This window comes from Atractosteus spatula, chromosome 9 (assembly GCF_055471065.1).
Source record: "Atractosteus spatula isolate fAtrSpa1 chromosome 9, fAtrSpa1.hap1, whole genome shotgun sequence".
Lineage (NCBI taxonomy): Eukaryota > Metazoa > Chordata > Actinopteri > Semionotiformes > Lepisosteidae > Atractosteus > Atractosteus spatula.
Genome location: NC_142714.1, coordinates 49,319,786 through 49,344,208, shown reverse-complemented (window position 1 = coordinate 49,344,208; position 24,423 = coordinate 49,319,786). Strand labels below are relative to the sequence as shown.

General features: G+C 48.8%; 1 protein-coding gene across 2 annotated transcripts; it reads right to left on the bottom strand.

Moving 5' to 3' along the window:
• Window positions 1–6,366: 6,366 nt before the first annotated feature.
• Window positions 6,367–23,377, bottom strand: LOC148828751 (lysophosphatidic acid receptor 4-like). 2 transcript variants are annotated; one of them, XM_088924674.1, is made up of 2 exons: window positions 23,277–23,377; window positions 6,367–10,351 (listed from the first exon to the last, which is right to left on the bottom strand). In XM_088924674.1, the coding sequence occupies exon 2, from the start codon at window positions 10,159–10,161 to the stop codon at window positions 9,079–9,081; it is 1,083 nt and encodes a 360-aa protein (XP_088780800.1). In that variant the 5' UTR covers window positions 10,162–10,351; window positions 23,277–23,377; the 3' UTR covers window positions 6,367–9,078. The 2 variants fall into 2 exon arrangements, with proteins under 2 accessions (XP_088780800.1, XP_088780799.1); XM_088924673.1 differs by lacking the exon at window positions 23,277–23,377 and adding an exon at window positions 15,105–15,519.
• Window positions 23,378–24,423: the final 1,046 nt, after the last annotated feature.

Genomic DNA, 24,423 nt, shown 5'->3' with positions numbered 1-24,423 from the left:
GGATTATTGTGACTATGTCTGCACATATGTCCATTTTATCCTACTTCAGAATTCCTCCCCTGTCTAATCTCTTCAGTCTGCGTCAGCGGTGAAGAGTGTGGTAATCACAGTAGGATGTACAGTAGGTGTGTCTTCAGTGGGCTTTATCTGTGTGGGGAAGACGTATCAAAGCTCTGGTGGTAAGGGTGCTGGCCCTGCCGTGCCGTGCCCCAGCCGATACTGTACTCACACTGCAGGTGCCAGAGGGCGGAGCGGGCGTGCGGCGGCACTGCCTGGGCGCAGCAGCATCACACCTGCTGCCACAGGGCACAGCAGCGGCAGGCGGCAGGGGGCTGTAGGTTTCGTTCCAATGAACGAGCGACCGGTGCTCAGACAGCCCTGCGGTTCACAGTAAGAGCACAGCAGGTTTCTGCAGTATTGCGTTCCCTTTGTTTGTCTGTGGGAGTGAGAGAGAGGGGGGGCAGCCGCAGTGTTACTGTACAGATGGACGGGAGAAAAAATAACACGACGGGAACAAAAATATACATATTTGCATAGAAAGTCAAGTGCTCAGTAACGATATAGCTACAGGTGGCTTACAGGACGAGAACTTCAATCTGTTGGGTTCGGAGCTGGGGAGTCGGTATCTGCGTTCTGATGGGAGTAACTGGAAATTATTAAACAAGGGGTGTGAAGGATCATCACAGATGGGGTTTGCTTTATGTAAAACATGTGTATGATAGATGGAGGAGAGGGCTGGAAGATCAGCACCGAAGACCTTCTGACAGATTTTCACAAGGCTGCACAGTTCGATCTTGAAGACTGCACAGTTTGTGGGTGTTTTTTCTCCCCAAAACCTAAATCCAGCAAGCAAATAAAGCAAGCACAGCGGGTTCTCACAGGCATCTCGGTGCAGAGGCAGTTCTAGTGGGTGAGAGAGCAGAGTGGAGTCTCGCCCCAGTTTCAGTGCCGAGAGAGAGCAGGCCAGAAGCAGGCTGGTCTGGTCTCACCACCCGCAGGTGTGAGTTACCAGCACGCAGTGATCTGTGTGGGAAGGGGAGGAGGAGGCTGATCTTGATCTGTGACACACACACACACAGCACCTCAATTTTAACATCATGGCCCATGCCCTTCAGCCGAACTGCAACATCCATTCTCCTGCGCTCTCTGCATATGTGCATATCAATGTATTTGAGTGAATGACCCCCATAATTCATTTACATATTTACATATTCATTTACATACTGTACGAGATCCTTGGTTAATTAGTTACTAACAAGCAGTTGAGCTATATGGGCTGAATGCCCTCCTCTTGTTTGGAGCTTTTTTTACAGTTTTATGGTGCATATGAAAGAGCAGTCTTTAGGTTAACTAAAATACTGTACATGGTGATTTGTAAAACACCTCTCTGTAGCAAAGTGAGTATAATATAAATTTCCATGACTTGATGATGATTCTAATCTGAATGTTGCAGCAGGAGTGCAGCCCAGCTGCTACTTCACAGTTCTTAGGTCTTGGTTCCAATCTGGACTTCTGTGTGGAGTCTGCATGTTCTCTGCACCTCCATGTTGGTTTTCTGTTGGTGTTTGTTTCTCCCTCCTTCCAGAGACACACTGGCTAGGTTAATCAGTGTCTCTAATTCAGTTCAGTTCAATTCAATTCACTTTATCCATCCCAGTGTAGCAATTTGATTTGAATTGTTTTTGTGTGTTTTGCCTGTAATAGACTGGTTTTCAGACCATTCCAGTTTGCTGGGTGTAGTTCCATCCACCCATTTTCTAACCACTTCTTCCAATACAGGGTCACAGGGGTCATGGAGCCTATCCCAAAAAGCAACGGGTGCCAAGCAAGGCACACCCTGGATGAGATGCCAGTCTATCACAGAACGCACACGTTTGCTCCAGGGCCAGTTTCCCCAAAAGCCAATTAACCAACTAGTATGTCTCTGGAGCATCTGGGAGAAACTCATGCAAATACAGGGAGAACATACAAACTCCACACAGACAGCACCCAAAGCCTGGAAGTGAACCCAGAGTGTAGTTTTCCCTTACACACTAAGAGTCTTGATAGACTCGGGGTAGTTGTGGCCATTACCGGGAATAAACGGCCTTCTGTACTCCTGTGGAAGTTTCGAAAGGAAAAGGAGAAAAAGCCCCCTGCTGGCCATTTCTCTTTTCTAATAGCTGTTCACATTTCGAGCACTAGAGGGCGCGTATGTCCTGTCCTTCCAGCAGTCTGAAAGCTAACTCCTGCAAAACAGCGCTGATCCTCCAGAACTGATCATTAATCGCTGTTCCCAGGCAATGCTATCTAAGCTGCAATAAACAGAAGAAGCAGAAAATTCAGGAATTCTAGGAAGTAAAGGAATGTTATGAATGTGTGGAATACATCAGCAGGAACTTGATATAAAACAGAGTTTCTTCAGTGAGAGATTGCACAATTTGTTGTGATTCATTTATTTGCTTGTTAAAGTTTTGTTTGCGTTTACATAACGGTGCACATGTTTTCTCCTTTGTGTTGCTCGAGTGGTTGTTAAATAAGGACCAGCTCATGAAAAGAAAAACAAAAACATATTGAGATGGGCCAGAAGAGAAAAACAGGGCATTGCGTGATTCTAGATCAAGGCTCATGTTGTGGTAGAAATGTGAGCTTCGCTCTCAGAGACGGCAGGCCATGCATCTTCATCTGACCCACTGTTTACCCAGTACCCAAGAGCCCCTGGGACCTTGGTCAAATAGTCTTGATCTCACCCAGGGGTCACATGTAGGGAAACAACAGCTGCTGTCTTGAGCCTTTGAGATCTTTAATTGAATTACACTGTGGTAATATACTCCCTTTGGTCCGTCCGAGGAATCAGCAGACAGCAGAGAATTCCACAGGACAGCCGACAGCGGAAATCCATTTGATTGTGCAATACGTTTGTTTCTTGCAAGCAGGGATCGTTTGGACATTCATCGGCAAATGAACTGAAGGTGATGTGATAACTCTCCCTTCTCTCCGTGTGTCTCCGAATCCTATCATCTAGAATTTTTTTTTCTCCTCAACTGCTAGTGCACCACGAGCATCCTCAAGAGCCCGGTTTAGGTCCTCGGACAAGTGAGAGCTTTAAAAGCACGGGAAAGCAGCGAAGGCACTGGAAGGAATGACGTGTTGCTGGGCGGATCGGGATTCCGGGAAGACTTGGACACAAGGCTCCTCCGGGTCCTGGGCAGGGCTGAAGTCAGCTGACGGGGTCCAGAATCCCCGGGATCGGCGCGGAGTGTTCTTTCTCAGGGAACCGTGAGGCGGACACACGCTTGTGGGCTCCTCTCTTGTGATCACACTGTCGACACTGCTGACGCCCAGCCGCAACCCCCTGATTCTTGTGATCAACATGAAAGCCCAAGGTCGTGACGGAGGTCTGGCCTGTGAGTAATGGGTTATCTTCCCCTGCTCATCTCACGTCATGGCAGGGAGGGTAGCTGCACGCAAGCCAGAACAAGCACCCCTTTCATGGACTGCAAAATCCACAGCCGGCTAACAGCAAGCTGGACTGTTCTGGGTCTATGAATTATTAACAAATGTAACTGTAATTGTGTCTTCAGCCCCTCAATCGAGGGTCCGTGACTTTCATGACCACAGTGCTGACACCCCCTCTCTTCATTTGAAAACACCTGGATATCTATTCCTCTGTCAGATTCAGATCAGCATCCTTCAGACTTCATGTTTTGCACATGGGACACTGCTGTAGCAAGCGATGCTCGTGCTTTTACCACTATTCGCCCCATGAGCAGCTTCCTGTGCGTTTTTCCTCCCTTGCGAGAGACGTGTCTTGTTGGAAAGAGTTCTGAGAATCGTGCTGAGGCCGACAGGCCCCGTTAGGAACGCTTCAGCCACGAAGACCCTGAGGATCTGGATTATCACCAAGTCCAGAAACGCCTTTCTCCCTTCTCCCCAACCTCTTTCCCTCACTTGCCTTTCCTGCCAGGCCAAGTCTGAGATAAACATGTTGTACTCCTACGTTCTCGTCCAATACAAAAGCTTCCAATCAAGTTGCACTTGTCCCTAACGGGGATAAACACCAATCATGAGCACAAGTGTATGTGCTCACAGGAAATAGCAGGCTGAGGAATTTTACGGCAGAAGGTTCTGCAGTGCTGGTGCTGCGGGCGTGCTTATGAACCGCCTCTTACTCTTTAGTGATGGCAGCTGCTGTGTTAACCTCATGTTTCCACCCCTCATAGCTCAATGAGGCCTCTCCACCTCCCCCCCCACTCACCTTCCTGAGCTCGCACTCTGCTGGATTATCCCAGCTGGGCAGGGATGGAGGAGGAGGGATTCGGTAACAGCGCCAGTGCTGCTCCAGTCTCTCAGAGCCACACAGCACCAGCTCCAGGAGCGATCTGGCCAGATGCCTCTGTCACTCAAACCCGTGAGCAATAGGGTGCATGTTAAGACACACACACAAGCTATTGGATTACAGAATACAGGGGGACCTGTCAGTGATCGCATCTGCAGGACAGCGGGCTGGTGGCGAGGGCAGGAGCTGCACTGCCCTCCGCACCGATGGGTCTGAAGTGCTCTGCAGTGCCGGGGGCAGGGCATGCAGCCCGAGAGGTCAGGAGGAACGCAGGAGGAGTGAAATCAAGGCACAGACATCCCAGCCTTGCTAATACCTGCCTGAAGTCTGCACACATGTTTCAGCCTGGCTCCAAACAGAGACAGGCCCCGGTGTTTGAAGTCTCCACTGCAAACTCCTTAGTCTAGAATCCAAAGTCTTGACCACATGTGACTCACCTACTGTAATTAAGCTGAGCCTCTTTAATTCAAATGTGTAGTTAGTTAGGATTGTCCATTTCCTTACTCATTCTGCTTTCATTTTACCCTACGTGGCAACAACAGAGTCATACTGTTGTGAATAAGTTATCGTTTGTTCAACAAATAGAATTCCTTTGAAGTATTTCTGTTGTACTGATTTATGTAGCGTCAACATGGGGATGAAAAACTGTGCTTGTTTATTCTCAGTTCTGGAACATTTCGCTAGTAGAAATCGCTATCGATCACCTTCCAGAAAGTTCTCTGAAACTGCGGTTGCATTCTGGCACAGAGAGAATAGTTACCCCAAGAAATGCTACTTGCGAGAATCAAAAGAGATGGGAGGTAAGGAACTAATTTTGGAGAGGGACAGAGAGAGAGCGAAGGCGACACTCTGAGTTAAACTGCAAACCCTGCTGAAACAGCCCCTTGTCCAGCCTGTACAGAGAACCGTCTGGGCCGAGCTGTTCGCCTGCCAACAGAAAACACTTAACTCCCCGTTTTGGCAACTTAGCAACTTAGAGACGCTAGTCCAAAATCCACCAGCTAATCTAATGAGTGTTACGTGCCAGAAAAACCCCATAACAACGTATCTTCAAGAAATAAAGCAGTCTGCCCCTCCTGGACGTGATTAGCAAGTTAAATACGGCTTATTCAGGGCACGACAATGGCCCATTGCGTCAATCATAATGAGACCTTGGAGGAGGACTGCATGGGCTTCTTCTCTTAACAAGGAAGGATTCTTCCTGTGCCTTACATAAGCATGCACTCCCTAATTTGGGGCAGAAAAATGAATATAAGGACCTTGAAGCCCACCTAAGTTGTTCATTACTGTTAGTGGTGCTTTAGCACTTTTGATGGGTGTTCCACCCTTTGAGTTAACAAAAAAAAAAGAGTTTTGATAAACATCTCTTGTACGCTTTCATTTCATTGCCACAGGGAGCGGTCACTGTGACAAATGTCAGTGATGTACAGTAAATGGGGGCTCTAAGCTCTGTCACTTCCTGTGTCTGGTCTCTGAAGAAAGTGGCTGTGAAATTCACGCCCGTCTGAGTTCAGTAATCATGATCGGGTGAAAAACAGTTGCTGTGGGTGAATTGGGATCATTGCTCCCCAGGCCTTATTGATGAGTGCACTGTTAGGCAAATCAGGACTAGGGGACGCGCTTACATCGATTTACTTCCTGGTGACAACAGGAAGTACTCAGTCCTGAGAGCAGACATTCAGTGAAATTAGGACAAGGGGGCACATTTACATTTGTTTACTTCCTGGTGACATGAGGAAGTACTTCAGTCCCAAAAGCCCACCACAATAGAATGTATAAAAACATTATATTGTTAATTCAAAATTTGTAGTAACAATGTAGCCCTAACCCCAGTACATGGCGCACGTGGGTGTTCTTCCCACTTAGCGTTAATTCAGCAGGTTACTTTCCAACGGGCTTTTTACCATTCCTTCAGGCCCACGTCCCCCACTTCAGGTTAGTGTAAGGCCATGAGTCTGCAGAGCCCAACGCCGACTGGGGAAACAGCACTGTACAGACTACACACACACACACAAGCTCTGCTTAATAGCGCCGAATAAACACACTTGTTTTTCTAGGACATGTTATTTTTTAATTACCTCTCCTTCCAAACATGTGGTTAGTGTGAGTCAGCAAAACAGCCCTTTGCTGTGACCTAGAGCTCCACAAAAAAGTGCTTGTGTTTTTTTTTTTGAGGAGGCCTGCGCGTCCCTCCACAGTTAAAACTGCACACACGGTGACTCAAACCTTTCAGCATTTTACAGCCAGTACAACACTGAATCTCCTCAAACAGAAAATGTGTTGTTGTCGGGCTTCTGTGTGATTTCAGGGACCAGGCTGCTGTACAACAAAGTGCTGGGATAGGTGAAGTTCCCCTCTGCTATCTGCCAATGATTATATCCGTTGTAAGACGGTTTTGTTTTTTTTTATCATGGTTTGAGGAAGTGTGTGACAACTTTTTGGCGTGTATGTTTCCGAGCTGAGATTGTGTGCCAGAATCTGAATTGTCTTTAAACAGGTGAGAGTGAGCGAGTCTGCCAGGGGTGGTTATCAACACACAGGCAAAGCAACATCCTCCAGAAAGCCTGTGTCTTTTGTTTCAGAATCTTACATGCCACAGCTTGTGGTTTAATGACCAAAGGATCACTGGAAAAAATGCAGATTATTTTTATAGCATATTAATCTGGGGGCAACCACAATGTCTTATTGTTTTCAGAGACCAGATGGTGTCTCAGAAAGTATTTTTAACAGGGGTGTGTGCAGGGAGGATTAATGTCCCTGTCAGTATAGTGTGTTGGAGGGTTTGGGGGTACAGGCCCTTGGCCAGGCCCTGCTAAGATGGCATCATAGGGTTCAAACAGAAGGCTAGACATCTATCTCGTCTCCCCCGCACCACCACAATCTCTTTTTCCGCAGAAACACAAGCCTTTGCTGCTAACCTTGTTAAAGATTTAGTCAGCGAAGTTTCACTTTGCCATATCATGGAAGAAGCACTACTATTATTATCCAGTACTTGGTGAAAATGTTTGGAGGACAGACTAGAGCTTTTAAAGACATCCAAGGTCTTCTAGTAAACCAATATCAGAAACGTTTTATCCTCTCTGTACAAGAAGAATATTATATAAAACTTATCAATGAACACCTGTCACAATTAAATGCCCAGACATGTATAAATGTGTAAAGTCCTTGAAATAATCCGCTATTTCTCAGTAAATATAACTGGACGCTCTTTGCCAGTTTGTACTGTACAGTTTGTTTGTTCTCAGAGTAATTTACACAGTGTTGACTGAATTCAGCTCCTCGTAGAACCAGTGACTAAAAAAACCTTGAACTGGACTTCAAGTATGACCACCGTTTTATTGAGTTTATCCAGTGCAGTTTCAGATCTCCCCATATTTCTGTTTACTTTATTTCTTAAATCCATTTCCACTTTTCTCTCAGTAGCTGCAGCGCCACTCCAGATGTTCGGAAAATGAGTCTCCACCACCAGTACAGTGGATGACCAGTGATAACACCTTGTAATTCCAGGCTGCACGCAAGGGCGTGTTTTAGTTTAAATATTTCGTTAGTTAAAATATTCACCTTCCTGTATGGACAACTGCAAAAGAAGGAATGTGCAGACATGAAGTTTAACAGGTTTCAAAGTCACAATCCTGTCGCACTTAAAGGAAAATTATGCAATCAAACAATAAAGTATAGTACACTATGAATATTTTTAAAATAATACTGCATTGGCCTTTATTATGCTGTATGCTCCTTGCCGGGTGAGTGCTCTATGCATACAATACAATACTGTTGTGTTTGCGAATGTTCGCACTCTGAAGTCTTTTCTTGCTGCCTCATTTGCTCACAGGGGCTGTCGTTTCTTTCCCAGTTCACACAAACCTCATAAACGCATCGGTTTTACATTGTCTATTGTCAATCAAAGTGTGGAAAGATTTTCAGATGTGGAGACAATATCTGCCCAGCAGGAATCTTCAGACATCCTGTGTTTTTCAGTGGAGCTGCTGGGGTGATGCATGTGAACTTGATGAGACTGTTGATTTGTGCATTTTTGATAAGAACGTCTATCTAAAGGCTTATTTACAGTACACAGCAGGGCAGTGTGTTTGGAGAACAGTGCAACAGCAGATATAGAGCATGAGCACAGATATGCAGTTCACTCTATTCCATAATTTATTCATCCAGTGGCTGAGAAAAGTGTTCTCACCGTTTGGCAAACACCTACAAAGAAATGTATGGCATCTGGAAGATGTGTTATTCAAAAATGTATTGAATATTTTGGTCTCAAAAGGCTCCTGAGAGATTCCGTTTGCTTGATGGAATACCTTCCCTTTCTCCAATGCAGACTCCCTGGAAGTTAATCAAGCCGAGTTTCACATATTGTCAAACAAAATCTCCGAAAGATCCCACAGAAGTTTTGACTTCTTCCGAGGCTTTTAGAAAGATGTCATTTGTGGAAATAACATGTCGTTTGGATAAACATAAAAATACACCAGTGCAAAAACAACCAGGACCTCTGATAGTTCCACTAGAGCAATCATTCCACCAACACCTTCAGCTTCCTGACAGGAACCAAGCCCTGTGGACACGACCTGGACTCTGCTTGTGCTACAGACCACTCGGCTACGGATTCCCAAAGGCAGTATCAAAAGGCAATTTTTTGTGTGGTGCATTCCAGCAGGGAAAAAAAAATTTGCTGATGTGAAACCTTAATCAGATTCCCAGCAACACAGCTGTACCCCTTGCCCTCCCCAGCCACCTCCTCCAGGCGACCTCAGTCAGAACTGGGATTCGGACAGGAGCTCCCTGCCATTGCAGGCTGTCCTGTGCTCGTCCCCGCTCCCTCCCTTCGTGGTGCTGGGGGGGCTGCCCTTGATGGACAGGGGCTGCTCGCTCTTAAGCGTGCCATCATTTTTCGCCGGCGTCTTCCCCGTGCTCAGGGACTTCTGGAAGGACTCGGAGGTGAAGTAGTAGACGAAGGGGTCGAAGCAGCAGTTCAGCGTGGCGATGCAGAGGGTGATGGGGTACAAGGTGCGGGCGAACCGCTCCAGCCAGCAGCTGGCCAGCGCCTGGGACCGCACCATGGCGTAAAGGAAGAGGACCGAGTTGTAGGGCACGAAGCAGACCACGAAAATGGCCACGTGCACCACGATCATCCTCAGCACTCGCTCCTTGTTGGTGCCGATCTGGCAGAGAGTGGCCGGCTTGCGCAGCGTCCGCAGGACCATGGAGGAGCAGCCCAGGTTGAGCAGTAGGGGGATGAGGAAGCCCACCAGCTCGATGAAGATGGTGATCTTGGACAGGTAGGTCCTCCAGGTTTTCTTGGAGAAGCCTTCGAAGCAGGTGGTGCTGGAGTTCGACACGTTGGTGGTGGAGAAGAAGGAGACAGAGATCCCGCCCCCCAGGACCAGCAGCCACACCCCCGCGCACATGATCCCCGCGTTGCGCCGGGTCCTGACGGCCCGTGAGCGGAACGGGTAGACGATGGCCAGGAAGCGGTCCACGCTGATGCAGGTGAGGAACAGCATGCTGCCGTAAATGTTGGTGAGGAACGCCGTGCCGGAGACTTTGCACAGCCCGTCCCCGAAGGGCCAGTGGCGGTTGAGGTTGTAGAAGATCTTGAAGGGCAGAGTGAAGACGAAGAGGAGGTCGGACACGGCCAGGTTGGTCATGAAGAGCGTCGTCTCGTTGCGCAGCTTCATCCGGAAGCAGAAGACGAAGAGCGAGGCGCAGTTGGTGATCAGCCCCAGGATGAACACCACGCTGTACACGGCGCCGTACAGGCTGTACTTGAAGGAGTCGTCGATGGCGCAGTCTTCCGGCCGGTCGCCTCCGCTCTCGTTCAGGGCAAGGCTGGCCATCGCAGGGGGCTGCGGGCTGGGCTGAGCTTTGGGGGAGCCCTGGCGGTCAGTAAGGCAGCACAGGGACCCTCCTCCTCCAGCCCATCGTGTGTGCAGCCCGAGCAGCGAGGACCCCCTTCTGGACCAGGAGCGCGCAGGCAGCCCGCTTCTCTCCTGTGAAGTCCCGCGGGGCCCGAGTCACGCCTGTATCCTGCGGAGCACAGGGAAGAAGCAGGGCTGAGGTCAGCACGTCAGCACAGGCCGGGTCATTTGCCTGTGCTGACGGGCTGCTGCTCTCAGAAACCACCGAGAGGGCCCACGGCTCCTGTGCGTTTGCAACACTCCACCCGCCTGCCGGATGTTACATAGATCAGCCTTTCAGTTTTTGCAATAATGTTTCTCCCATCGATTTTCTCATTTCATGCCGGAAGCAGCTGGTTTCAGAGAGCTTGCAAAATAAAATCAAAATACGGCGTGCATTGCGGGCTCTTAGACAACAACCAACTTCAATCAGACTTGGCAGTCAGTAATTATCAATCACTCCTCACATCATTTCCTCTCCTAAAACACCACAAATACTGTACGTGATCCCCTTCTCTCCTTTGCATCCCAACTCCACCCCATCTCCACCTCTGCAGCGGCCCCTTGGTCACTGCTCTCTCTGCAGGGGGGTCCCAGCCTCCTAGTCCTCTGGCCAGGAGGTCAGCCCTCAGCCACGCGGCTTCAGCCAAATCATGACTCAACACTCCATAATCCTTTCTGTGCACTTACTTCTTGGGTGTTGTTATACCTAGTGAAATAAGCTACAAGAAGCCTTTTTCCCCAGCACTTGCCGATGAGCTCCTGCATGTGCCCCTGCCTCTGCCCTGGCTGGGTGTGGATATACCCCTGCGAAGCCACGTGTGCCTGTCGCAAGTGCGACCTTCGGCAGCAGGTCCTTGTGCTTGTTGGGCCGAGTTCTCAGAATCCGCTCTATTTCCGCTTTATAGCAACCGCCAGTGTGTGTACGCGGAGCTGGTAACCTGGCCCTCTGCCCAGGGGCTGACTGAGACCACAGTCTGCAGTGGAGACAACCCTGTAACCCATCAGACTGTCAGGGCCACCTCCACATTAGAGCCTGAATTGTTCTGTGTATTTATACAGAAAGCATGAATTGCGCTGTGGCCATCTTTTATGCTGCACTTCAAACAAAACTCAGAAAAAGAAGAATACATATACACTAGGACTGAAAAAAACACTTTCCACAAAGATGATGCACTAAGACAGATGCTACAGGACTGTCTCCAATCTCCTCTTTTATTTCCGACTATATTAAACGTGCTGCTGAGAATAGATATTGATAAGAACAGCAGTGAACCATGACCAAGTAATTAAATAATTACATCCAATCAAGAGAGCTGGGAAGACTCTGCAAACAACAGGAATAACAAAAGGAATGGCCTGGTTTGGGCAGGAAGTAGAGGTCTCTCAGTGGAGGGGAAGCAGACAGTCTCCTAGTCTTGACCCCCCCCTCCTTCCCACCAGCCTCTCTGTCCTGAAGGGCAAGGGGATTATTTGAAGTTGCGGTGCCTCACCCAGATCAGATGACTTGAACTAATCCGTTCCCCCTTCGTGCCGAACAAAAAAAAAAGCCCGGCCGTGTTCCCCAGACATTAGTCTTTAAACATAACAGCTGTGCTGCCTCTGCTCTGGCTCTGGTTGAAATGCTTTCACACGGGCCACACGGCACAGTGCATGGCGTTCTCTGGGAGTGTGCGTGCATGTGGGGATCGAATGTGTCTGTGCACATGTTTTCACTTGTGAGTGTGTTTTTATTTTCATTTATGCAAGTCAAAGAGTGAGTGTGCGAGCATGTGAAGAAGTGATTTTTTTTAAACTGTACAGCCCTCTAAACCTGTTCTGTAAACCGCTGGAGTTATGTTATTTCTGTGTTAAAAGTTACTCCCCACTGATCTTAGCCTTGTTCCGAAGCATCTGGAGTTAGCTAATCACCTAACAACCTACAGGCGCTCACAGAGCTGTAAATGGAGTAGCACTCCTGCCATTGTTGCTCAATCCCCGGGGCTTGATTAAAAAAAAACATCTACAGTATGTATCTGATGCTCAAAAACACGCAACACAAGAGGCTGAAAAACACTGTTCCAGATCACAAATAACCAAGAAAGGAACTGGAAAGCCACTCTCTTCTTTCAGCAAAAATAAATATTTCTTTTAGTAAAATTTACAAGATTGGCAACCTGAAACCTTGTTTAATGTGCCACGAATCCTCAGGTACTCAATACTTCTACCAGTATTTCTAAGAGCCTTTCTTTCCAGACGATTAAAAGACCACACTTTATTTTGACTGTAGGAGAATCCGTTCTCAACATCCATTATAGCCTCACTCACCAGTGCCATGCCAGAATGTACACTCAGCTGCCCTGGTAGCTTTTTTGGGGGGAAGGGGGTGGCACAGCTTACTCACATTCAGGCAGCTGTGAATAATGTTCCTGGTCCATTACTGAGCGCCACAGGCTTCACACAATGTGCTTACTGTAATGCTCTCTTACGAAAGGCTACTTCCAACATGCTGACTCTGTTGGGCAGCTTTCCACTTGCTCCCTGGCTGGCCTGTGAGCTGGCTTGTCTTTCCTCTCAAGGTCTTATCAAAGGCCAGTGTCAAACTGTAACTGTCTCACCTCCCACCTCCAGTCGCACGAGAGTGGGTCCGACAGCAGCAACAGGCCCCCCTCCCGCAGCGACTTCAAAGCCCCCAGAGGGGCCTGGGGTCTGTCTCTCTCAGTCACACTCCAGAGCTGTGGAAAACTGCTCCAGCGCGCAGGGGTGCTGGAAAGACCCGCAGCTAACGAGCAGACGAGGGGGCGACTGCTGCAGTCAAGCATCATCAAGCATCGCATGGCGAGAGAGTGAGGGACTGGAGGGATCTGAACCCCTGCTTTTGTTTCTTCTACGGGACATGCGGATTAGTGCTGACCCACTTTGTTAATGGGGTGACGGCTGTGGACCTGAGTGCTGCAGTTTCCCGTCAGTCCTGCACACACACAAAAAAATCTGCGAATAAGCCAAAGCAGACCATGGGAATAGGAAGTGTTTTTCCTTCTCCGCCATGTCTGCCATGTCTCTGGACAGGCACATGGCCCTCTGGGTTTTGTTTCCTAGCTTAATTGGTTCTGTTACTGGCTCCTCGTCTTTTCTTACAGAATAAAAGTTGAAGCTTTAATTAAGCGGCAACTCTTGATTCAGCCTGCACCAGCGAGGAAAACAGTTCAGGCCTGGTAAATATTAACAGTAAATCCGACAAGGCTGACCCATCAGGTGGGTCAGGATTGGACTGAGGGTGTGTGTGTGTGTGTGTGTGTGGGGGGGGGGGGGGTACAATCAGGCTCGCCAGTGGTAATAAGAACAAATCTGAAGCCACAGTCCCACTTCCTCCTATGAGTGGCTGCTCCCTGTCACCAACAGGAGCCACATGCTAGGGGTCCCAGCCAGCAACAGCAGTGATCTGTGTTGGGAGTCCAAGCTTCACAGACTTTCAATGACTGGGTTTCCAACTGCTACTACACCATTGTGGTCTTCCCGATACGAGCCTATAGACCTGCAGATCTCTGCCTTTCCTTTTGCATTTATTTAAGTTGCAGCAGTAACCTGCGCTGAAGAAAATGTAAGCCCAGAGGAAACCTTTGCTCTGCAATTCATAGATAAAAGGCCACCGGGATAAGTTCTGCGTGATCTTAAAACTGTCCTAGTTAGCTTTCAAACAGGGTCCTGTGCAAAATAATGATTAATTGATTGGTAGACGCTTTATCAAGCCCCCTGATCTGCCTGCACCGTCAGCTGGTTCAAAAGTCTTGTTCTTCGGCAGCGTACTGACCAGGGGGGCCCTCAGTTGTAGTTTAGTACAGCACATGTGGCTCTTTTCTTTGGCCCAGGGAGACCAGCAGCACGGCTCTGTGGGTTCATTACTGCATACTGTAGGGTCCCAGAAAAACACCGTCCCCAGCCCACGTCTCTCCTGCCCAGCGTCCGGATGTGCTAACATGTGGGAGGCCCTCTGGGCCGGTCGGACCCCAAACAGTTGCCGGCAGAGGGGGCACTGATTTGTGTACAGCCGGCTGGTACCCACGGTGTACTGTGGACTGGCAGGGCTGGCCAGAGAGAGGAAGGAGCGAAGGAGGGAGGCCGTGGGGGCAGAAGGCCGCTTGTGAAGTGTATTACAGACACATGTGCACACAGCAGTTAACATGGCTGTGGGGGATGTGTCACGGATCAAAGGCTTCTCTCCTGTCCTAAGTAACACTTGCACGTGTTTCAGACAGTGTTACAAGGAGTGTAGCAAGGAGGACCAACATACGGATTTACTGTACATGAGGTACATGTTTTATAACCGCAGCTCCGGGCTCTGCGAAACCTGCTCCGAAAAACAGACTCCAGCTGTCCTGCTCTTTCATTCCACAAGGCTCCGCGCCCCCGAGTCAGTCACGGGGAGACCGCCCAGCCCGAGACCCCGATACCCGCCTGTAAGGAGCTGCAGTCACTATCTGTGCGCCGCCGGTTCATTGTTCCCATGCGATCGGTCGAAAACCCTCTCCCTGCTCTGCTGTGCCCGTTTCTGCACGAATATCTCAGGTTGTAAAGTCCAAATAATGAATGAGTTTCAGATCACAACAGCCGGGACATTATAAAGTACAGTGGGTGTCTCTTTGGTATTCATTAGTAATGCCACATACATGCAATCAAAACAGATTGTAGTCAATCATTTATAATAATAATAATAATAATAATAATAATAATAATAATCGGGGAAGTATTCTAAATTATTATTCTTGCAGAGATTACCGCTGTTACTTGATTGTAACATGTTACATATCTGCGTGCTACAATCCTCGATTCCGTTAACAACGATCGTACTCTTTCTACAGCGCCTTCCCGTTGATCAGCAGAGACCGAAGCTGTATTGAACTCACCCCCGCCGTTCCGCTCAGTTACCCCCGGGTTCCATCACTCTGGGTTAAGCCGTCAGCTGCGAGAAACCGGCACATTCGGACGATGCAAGCGCGGAAAGCTTCCCCATTTGGAAATAAAACCATTCTAAAAAAAAAACAGCTACAAGGATCAGCTTCAGTTCATTCTGATTTTCACGTTAGCTCAAGACGGAGCGTCCACGGAGAGAAATAGAGGGGAAAAACAGACGTGAGATTCCAGTTGACAAGGATACGCGAATGTTAATACCCCGAATCGCCTGCTGCACTGCTGGTCCGAGTCTCTTGTTTCTTTGGCACGGAGCGGAGATGGAAGTTGGGGGGGGTGGAGGGGGGAGGGAAAAGCTGAGCTACACGGCACGGACACCGTGAGTCTCCGTGTGTGACGGCGTGCTGTCGCGCTGCTCGCTGTAGGGGCTGGAGACTGAGCACAGGAAACTGGACAATAACACGTCCAGCGCCGAACAGGGAGGGGGGGGCGGGGGTGTCAGTCTGTAGGATATGCCTGTCATTGGTTAACTCTAGGGGGGTAATGGTGAGGAAATCGGGGCGCTTTCGAATAGCGTTCTCCAAGCCACACCGAGTGTCTCCCCCGAAACACCGTGTCGAGTGTTCACGACGATGGACCAAAAATCCCTAATCCGTTTAAAACCAACAGAATGGTATTTATTCACCCTGGCTAGACCCACCCCGTGACTCCGGAATTTCTGTTATTTATCCAGAAATGTCAGAGGTGCTGCCTCAGACGAAATGCCATTGTTTTATCGTGGCTTTTGTTCATTTCTTTATAAACGCTCCAGCCTTGTCGATTTAGGCGAACAGCCAGATGACAGCACCTGCTACCCGACGCAGGACTTGTAAGGAGAGGATACGGTTTTTTTTTTATTCCAAACCATTAAAAAAAAAATCGTACAGTATGCACACAAACACACACAGCATATTGTTAGATTAACCCGTCATCATTTATGTTTTAAAATGTCTTGCTTATAAACCCAAACATATTGCGCATGCCATATCTGAAAATTAATATTTCTTTTAAATAGAGCGTTATATAAAAATACAGAGGGGCGTCTGAAAGACGAATTTCACTTCCACCGATGAAGTACCTGATTTGGAAGCTCAGTTTTAAGGTTTCAAATGTTGAAAACTTGAAGGTGTTGATTTTTCGGGGGGCAGACCCTGTAGCCCCTGTCCCCAGTATGGACGCTAACAGGAGCTGTAAGAGTTCTTGCTGTAGACCTGACTGTATACAATATTCCATCCCACTAAAAAGGAAGTGGGATGAGGAAGTAAAGGAAAGGAAGTCAGTCATAATTAAAAGCCCCAAACAAAATTCTGCTCAGCCACTTCTTTATTCTAAGATACAGTACCTCTGTACCGATCCTTCTCAGCAGGATTTGCCGAATATTTCCCTTGTTTCTTCTTGCTGTCTCTCCTTCCCTTTCTCTCTCTGTCTTCCCTCCCTCCCCCCCTCTCTCTCTTTCTGCTGGGGCTGCTGGGCTTCCTGTTGTCCTGGGTCAGACAGAAGAAGGTTCACCCTTCTGCTGCTGAGCAGATTGAAGCACTTTGTCATGTTCTGTCATGGTGGGGTAACCCTTCTACTTCTTCCTTTTCTTCCTGACCGTCGCGGCACTGTTACAGCTCCTGCGTCTCGGCGGTGTCCTAAATATAGCCTCCCCCCGGCGTGTCTGTGGAGAGGCCGGCCAGCCCTCGGTGAGGCTCGGTGAAGTGCGCGGGAGAGCTGCTCTGACAGAGGGGATGTCCTTGGGCTGCGCTGAGCGTTTCATCTCCCCTACAGTAGCTCCGGAGCACGCAGGAAATCCTGCATTCCCAACACCTCAAGCACGGGCCGCAGAGGAGCCCTTCCGGCGCTGACCTCTGATGGGAGAAGCTGACTTTGGGCGCCCCTCTGTGCCCCACAGTCCCTCTGGCTGCCTATAATTGTCATCTCCTGCAGCTCCTGGCCTCCCTCTCCCAGGGCTGGCTGGGTTCTCCAAACCGACACAAAACTGGTGTTTTCTCTCACGTCCCCTCACCTCGCTGCAGACTCCCTTTGGCCTCACGTCTCCTGCCCGTTGCGCGTTTTGAAAATGAAAAAAAAAATAAAAATAAAACCCCAGGCCGGCTTGAAGGCTGGCCTGACCCGTTCAAGAGCAGATTTGTTTCACAAGCAGTGATCTCCTCCCCTCACCTCCACGCTCCCCGTGCTCGGATTTTTCTCTGTGTGTGTGCGTTTGCTTGAGATGGCGATCTAACCAGGATAGACAATCTGAGAGAGCAGGGCAGGTAAGAAAAGGGATGGCAGATACGATAGAGAGATTGATCTGGAGCAGCTGGGTGATGCAGCTGAGTGTGGTTGTGTCCAGGCTGTGAGCTGAGAGAGGGCTGGGTCTAGACGGCTAAACCAAGTGGGAAGATAAGTCCCGCAGAGGCGTTTCCTCTTTCCTCTTATCTCTCTAATTGACTACAACTTCATTTAATCCCAGCCCCGCATTTAATGAAGCCCGGCACCGTTTGCAGCTGTTAACTCCTTGCCCGAGCACAGACAAGGGCATTCTGCTGCGATCCCTGCTCTCTTCCAGCTGCTCCAGAGCCTCTGTCGCAGGCAGTAGCGTGCAGGAGCCCTCTGTCCCTGCCTCTCGATGGTCATACCGGAAACAGACAGGGTGTCTCCTGCAATGTCAAGCACAAGCAGCTAATTCCTTGTTCCCATGTTCAAATGGAAAAAAGGTGAAGATTAACAGATGCTCTGGGAATATCTTTTTTTTTGGGGCCCAAACCCATTGCTCCTTGTACCAGTGGAGCAAATTCTCCTGTTGCTTTTACAAAACTGCTTGGACACACACACAAAAACAGAGACCGAATCACTACTGGGCCCTAACAAGACAAGGCAGTCCGCCGCAGCTGGGCTAATCTCTCTGCACTACTAACAGGTGGGTTGTGGGCTTTTCTGTTTTGTAAAGGAGTGGTCAGTGCTCTGGACTTTTAACTAGAAGGCCGTGAGTTTTAATCCCTTGAGCGTGGGACAACATTGCACTCAGATTGTGCCAGTTAAATGCCTAGCAGTATAAATGGGTACACTGCTGGGTGTGATTGGCAATAAGAATTTGCTCTAAATTCCATTATCCAGTTAGTTAAAAAGCTTATAAAATATGTTAGTACAATCAGTTGCTTAGCCAGTCTTTTGGTTGGCTTTAATGGATGTATTGTTTTGAAAGTCCCCTAGCTGTACATTATATAAAGCAGACAATCTATTTTGAAGTACACTTCTCTGCCCCTTCCAGATCCACCTTGTCAATACTAATTCTCTTAGCATTGAAGTTAATAAATGCCTGAGATGACCTACACTATGTACAGTAGGCATCTATTATCACTTTAACAACTCATGCCATAATGTAGCAGACTTGCCACTGTCTTTGATCTCTACCTGTCATAAACTCAGAATGGCACGCTTCTGTGGACAATGCAGCTTACATGCATGTGTGCCTTGCTTCTCTGTGGCCATCAGTGCATCTATTGAAAGTGATTAAAGTGTTCTGTGTAAATGCAGATTTCACAGATGTGTCTGTTATGTCTGGTGCTTCTGTATGTTTTCGGAAGAGCTCAGCAGAAGCTTTGAACACTCCATAAATATTCCCACATTACTCATCTGAATCCAGATGCAAACACCCTTGGAACAGATTGTAAAGACCCCTCCCCCCCCCCACTGCAAACCAATGGTAGGGAGTCCTTATCTTCCCGAGGAGGGGGGGCAGAGAAAGTTACACTCACACGGACACCAGCCAGCAACAGGGCCACCCTGCTAAAACACCATAAATCACAAGTCACAGCACAACCTCATTAACTGCTGGGACACACGCACACAACACAAACCGTGTCATTACTGGGCCCTAACTAGACAAGGCAGTCCTCTGCTGCTGGGCCAATGTCTGCACTGGTAATAGGTGGGTTGTGGGCTTTTCAGACAATAACAAACAACAGTGTTGAAATAAACAGGAGGTGAATCACACTGGTGTGCCATTGTCCCATTCTATCCGCAAGCTCTGAGGTTGAAAGAGAAAGGGAATGCTTTAGGGGCATGCAAAGATCACCCATAGACACCTGTGTATCTGTTCCCCGTCTGTGTAAGTAATACATATATACTTTATATAAATTTACAAATGATCTGATGCTCCAGCTATTGCAGACAAATGCCAAAAAGTGTAAAAGCCCTTGTAAACAATTCTGATCAAAGCTAATTAATGGCTTAGGGGTATGTTTGAAATGCAATAATCGATTTCATGTAAGAGCTACAGCTAGGCGAGATCACTCCAGAGATGTGTTTTGAGTGTACAGTAGGTCACACACGCCCCTCTGTGTGTCCGGGCTGGAGTGTGGGGCTGCAGTCAGGAAGGCTGTTGAGTCTCTCGCTCGCTAGAGGGGACGCTGTGGGTCAGCCGATGCCCCCAGCCCCTCCAGGCCACGGCTGCCCAGTCCATTAGTCACGCTGTGGTAAACAAAGATCCCCATTATGGAGACCGCAGCAGCCTTGCTGACTTTTCATTCTCCTGTCTTGTGCTGTAAGGCAGCCTCTCCATCATCTTGCTGAGCTCCTGTTTTACGGTCTCTCGATGTGCCCTCCCTCTCTCCAGTCCAAACACATCCTCACTGGACCAGGACCTCCCAGCCCTGCTGCGGGGAAGCCACACCTGCTGCTGTTTGCTCCACTCGAGCAAGAAATTAAATCACTGAACACTCAATCAACATGATAATACAATATTATACACTTTATAGAACTCTCTAGCTTTGTTCTGTTCCTGGACCAGTTGGAGCTTGCCTTTCAAACACTGCGTTGAATAAGTAACTTGCAAATTTTCCAATCAGACAACTTGCTTCAGTTAAGGCTTTGTTTAAGCTTGACTTCCTCGCTATTCAGTTTCAGACCCCCGCTGGCCTCGAGTCTTATTTCTGGAGGAGACATCCTCAGTAAATGAAGCGGCGAAGTCAGAATGACTCCCCCGACAGCAGCCGCCGTGTGCCGAGGAAGCAACGTCACCTGCAACAGCACCTGCCCAGAGAACAGCAGCTGGGATGAAGGCATCTACACCCTCTACACTGTCCTCTACCTGGTCATCTTCGGGCAGCAGCCTGGCGCTGTGGGGGTCCTGAGAATCGAACGGCAGGACTCTACCCTTTTAAACTCACAGCTCAGCTTAACCTTGTGGAAGAGAAGCCTTGGGGACAAATCAGCTTCCTGAACATCTGCCTTCGCTCCACACTTGCTGATGTGCGTATAGAAGTATTGTTTCTTTTTTTGGATAAAACAACAGCTCCCAGTGTCACAAAAGGGAGGAACAGGGGCACTGCACCATTGTGACATAACACAATTATAGCATAACAACCAGTTCTGCACCCAGATGCCCTCCGCTTAAACAGTAATTGACAGATTCTGAAGCTTTTTGCCCTGGAAGCAATGGAAAACCTGTAATTGTGCAAAATCATCAAGAGGCAATTTTTCCCTCCCGTCCATCGTCAGAAAGGTGTTTGTGCTGGTGAGGCCCCAGGTTTCAGTGATGGTTAGGATTAGGGAGGGGGGGCAATGTGGATTCTACGCTGATGTGTACAGGGACGGTTAGTGGTATCAGGAACTTGGGACAGCTCTTGCCCTGGAGAGAGACTCTCACAGGGCTCCTTTCTACTTGGAGAAAAGAGCAACTCATGCCAGCCAATCAAAACTGTCCCGTCCTGGAAGGTGGGAGGAAACCAGAGCATCTGGATGAATCCCATACAAACACAGGGAGAACAACACGCAAACTCCACACAGAGGGACCCCCAAGCTGCAGTTGACCTCAGGGCCAAAGAGCCATGAGGCAGTACTGTCATCGTAAGACTGAGATGCAATTAATTTTTTTTTTCAGTGAAGCACACTTTAGTCATTTTTTTCAGGGAATGTGGAAAAGACACATTCACCTGTGCGATGTAGCAGATGAAAAGCCCTGAAGATTACATTATCAGTATTTCCAGATGAGAGAGGTCATTCAGGCTTGTCAGAGCTGGTGATCAGCATGTTTGCAGCCATTACCAACGTGTCAGGTAAGCAACACTTCAATAATTTGATCTTCCTTGCACTCCTGTACTGAGGAGTGTGTGTGTGCAGTGAGGTGAGCGTGCTAAACACCAGAAGGAAAGAAATAACAATCCGCTGCCACATCCAAAGACAGATCCAGGCCATGTCTGTCACTGACATGTTCCATTTGAACATGTTTCTGCGAAGGATTGACTGCCATAGCTTGACATATACTGTAAACAGCACAGACATCTTCCAGCTGCTGCTTAATGCTTTTCAAGTGTTGTGCTGGCATGTGTGTGTTGCAGTGAAGGAGGGGAGGGGTGGTGGTGGTGGTGGGGAGGCTGTACAGAGAAGTAATTAAAAGAAAAGTTTATGGCTTCGAGTGCTGTATCGGAAATGACACTCAAAACCAAGCTCACGGTGCCGAATAAAAGAATAAAAGGAATAAAAGCCAGTCTCTGGCTGTGTGTGTGTGTGTCGGGGTGGAGAATAACCTTTAACATGATGTGGTGCCAGACAAAGAGCATTTCCTTGACCCCACAGAAGAGCTGCTGGGAGTACAAGCACGCACTCTGTAGAGGCCTGATTCTGCAGCCGCTGAGTGCACAGACTGTCGGGGTTTTGTGTAAACAGCTGTGCACAGTTCTCGGGCATGCTGCGATCCAGCCCTGTCCCTGTGAAAAGTGCAGCGAGGGCACTTGGGAATGTGTGAGCGTCATGCATATACCAGCTGAAAATGGGATGCATGCTGACTAGGAGCAATGAGCAGAGCTAGTAGTTCCAGGTCCTATATCCGTGACCTCGCTTACGGTGTCCCCTGCGCCATGTCAGAGCTCAGAACAGTTGCAGATAGGCTCCCTATGTTTGGACGCCTCTTTTAGGTAATACTGGACAGGTGTCAAACGTCAGAGTTCACTTCAGTTGAAAAGACACTTTATTATTAAGATCTACCAGCCTCTGAAGGAAAAGATGAGCGAATTGTTTATGGAGGGGCTCCCTCTGACAACATGGCAGGAGATACAAAATCAACAAACCTCCTTTATATAAGTTTGGCCACCACCTGATGTGTTTCGTTTTAATGCGTTTTAGTATTGCCGAAACTGAAAAAAAAACACAAGAGTTCACATGAATTTAGAGCCACCTGATTCCAAGTCTCCAGAAATCTGCCTTAGACAAAAGGAGCTCCACAGAAAGCACTGACGTGTTGAACATCAGACCCTGGAAGGGCAGGTAAGGGATTGTCTGAGCCCTGATACATCAGTGTGAATGAGCTGCTTCAGAATTGGCTGCTACAATGTCTTAAATGCAGTATTAGATCTGTGGAGTACTGAGAACATAATGTACAAAATCATGAACCTTCCACTTTTCTTTAACAGTGAGCTTTCAGCAATCTGATTTTTATCTTTAGAGCGCTGTCAGGATGCTGGTTGAAGCCTGCCATCTTCTGCTCCAAATGAAAACCGCTGAAACAGTGAGGCTGAAGAAACACTGCCATATTCCTGGACAATAAAAAAGAACTTCCCTTTGTGTGGCGCCTTTTGTAACATTATGTGCGAGTGCTACAGAGTCAAAAATAAACGAAGTGTGATAAACGTCAGTATTTCTGAAGAAGATGAATGAGCAGGGGGACAGGAAGAAAGTGACCACATAAGCAACAACTGCAACCGGCACAGGATGTTAGAGTAGTGCATGTGTTCGGTGTCAGAGAACTCAAAAGGAAGGGCGCTCTCAGAGGGCTGAAATAATAGCTTTAGTCCTGGCATGGCATCTCACATCTGGGGAGTGTCTCTGAAGGAACAGCCCAGTTCCTTTTTTCGTTCCTCCCCTCTCCGCTTGATTGCTTTCCCCAGAAAGTCACCCCTACCGGATTCAGTTATTTGTCCCCGTGCAGATGCATTCTGGGCAGTGCGCCTCCGGACCTGTCCGTTTCTGCCCGTTTCTGCCCTGACACGCTCACGGCAGCCCGCCTTTGGCCTCGTCGGGTTTCCACGGTTTCTTTCAGACGACCAGCAGCCAGCGGCCGGGCGACCACCTCCTCCACCCTCGGAGCTGGGCCTGCGAGGAGGAGGGGGCCGTCTCGGCAGCGAGAGGGCCGGAATCGGACTCACCCGGCTCTGGGCCTCGCAGTCTGGCCGGCCACGGCGCCGCCTCGCATGGCCACAGCAGAGAGCGTCCGACGTGTACATCCACACCGCGGTCTGCGCGCTCCCTGCCGCTCTCTCTCTCTCTCGCTCTCCCTCCTCGTGATCAATGCCTGCTTTGTTGGCGGGGGCAGACCCCCTGGCAGTGTCCCAGAGGGTGTGTGCGTGGCCCTGCGCAGCGCGCAGTGCACAGCTGGACTGACGCAGGCTGGCGCTCCGCACTCTCTGAGAGGCAGGCCAGCCAAGGCCAACCTCCGGTCACCACGGGCTGCCCTTCCCAGCCGGGATTGGGTGCCTGCAGTGCCCCTCCCTGCCACTGCCACTGCCCTGTCCCCCACCACTTGTCCTGGTCCGCCCTTATGAACCTTTTACTGTGCTCTACCCCGGTAGAAACAGAGCAAAGTGCAGTTAAATACAGAGAAATCACATAAACCACAGATGTGTGGTACAGAATGACAGTGTGAAAGTATGATATTTTGATTTTTAAACTGCAAGAAAGGTTACAGATGAGAGGAGCTTGTTTAGGAGCTTGTTTGGGAACTTTGTAAAACTTTCGGGGCTCAAAGTCTTCCTTGGTTGCTGGTATCTACTGTAACTGATGCCAATATCCCATCTATCCATGTCTAGCCAGTCTCTAGAGCTGAGGTTCCTTCATGCAATGTCATGTAATCAGTTTCTGTCCACTTTTTTCTTGTTTAGTTTTTTTTTTCCCAAGCACACAACAGAGGGGGCCCAAACAGATCGGGACCTGATGGACTGCGTTTCTCCCTTCCGCACAGCCTGGTGCTGATGCGATCACGATCACAGCGTGTAAACTGTGCCACAGGAAGACTGGTCTATTCGACCGCTGGGGGATGTGCATTTGTTTGTGGTTGTGAAGTTTGCTGGAGTGGTCAGCTCAGTGCTCAGTGTCAGTCCCCATTCCCCACGTGCTGCTGGCCAGACTCTGCTCTGGATTCCAGCCTAGGGCATCTGCAGCCCCTACAGAGGGTTTACGTTTACACAGCGGCTTGCTAATCAGGGCTTTGTCATTGCTGATATTCTGTTCCGTTTCCAGCATGAGCAGTCATGTTGAGCAGAGCTGAAAATAGCATGCGATGAGCGAGGGAGAAAA

Bases quoted from the DNA above. Each gene is read 5' to 3' on its own strand.
- LOC148828751 (XM_088924674.1), bottom strand. From the start codon at position 10,161: ATGGCCAGCCTTGCCCTGAACGAGAGCGGAGGCGACCGGCCGGAAGAC.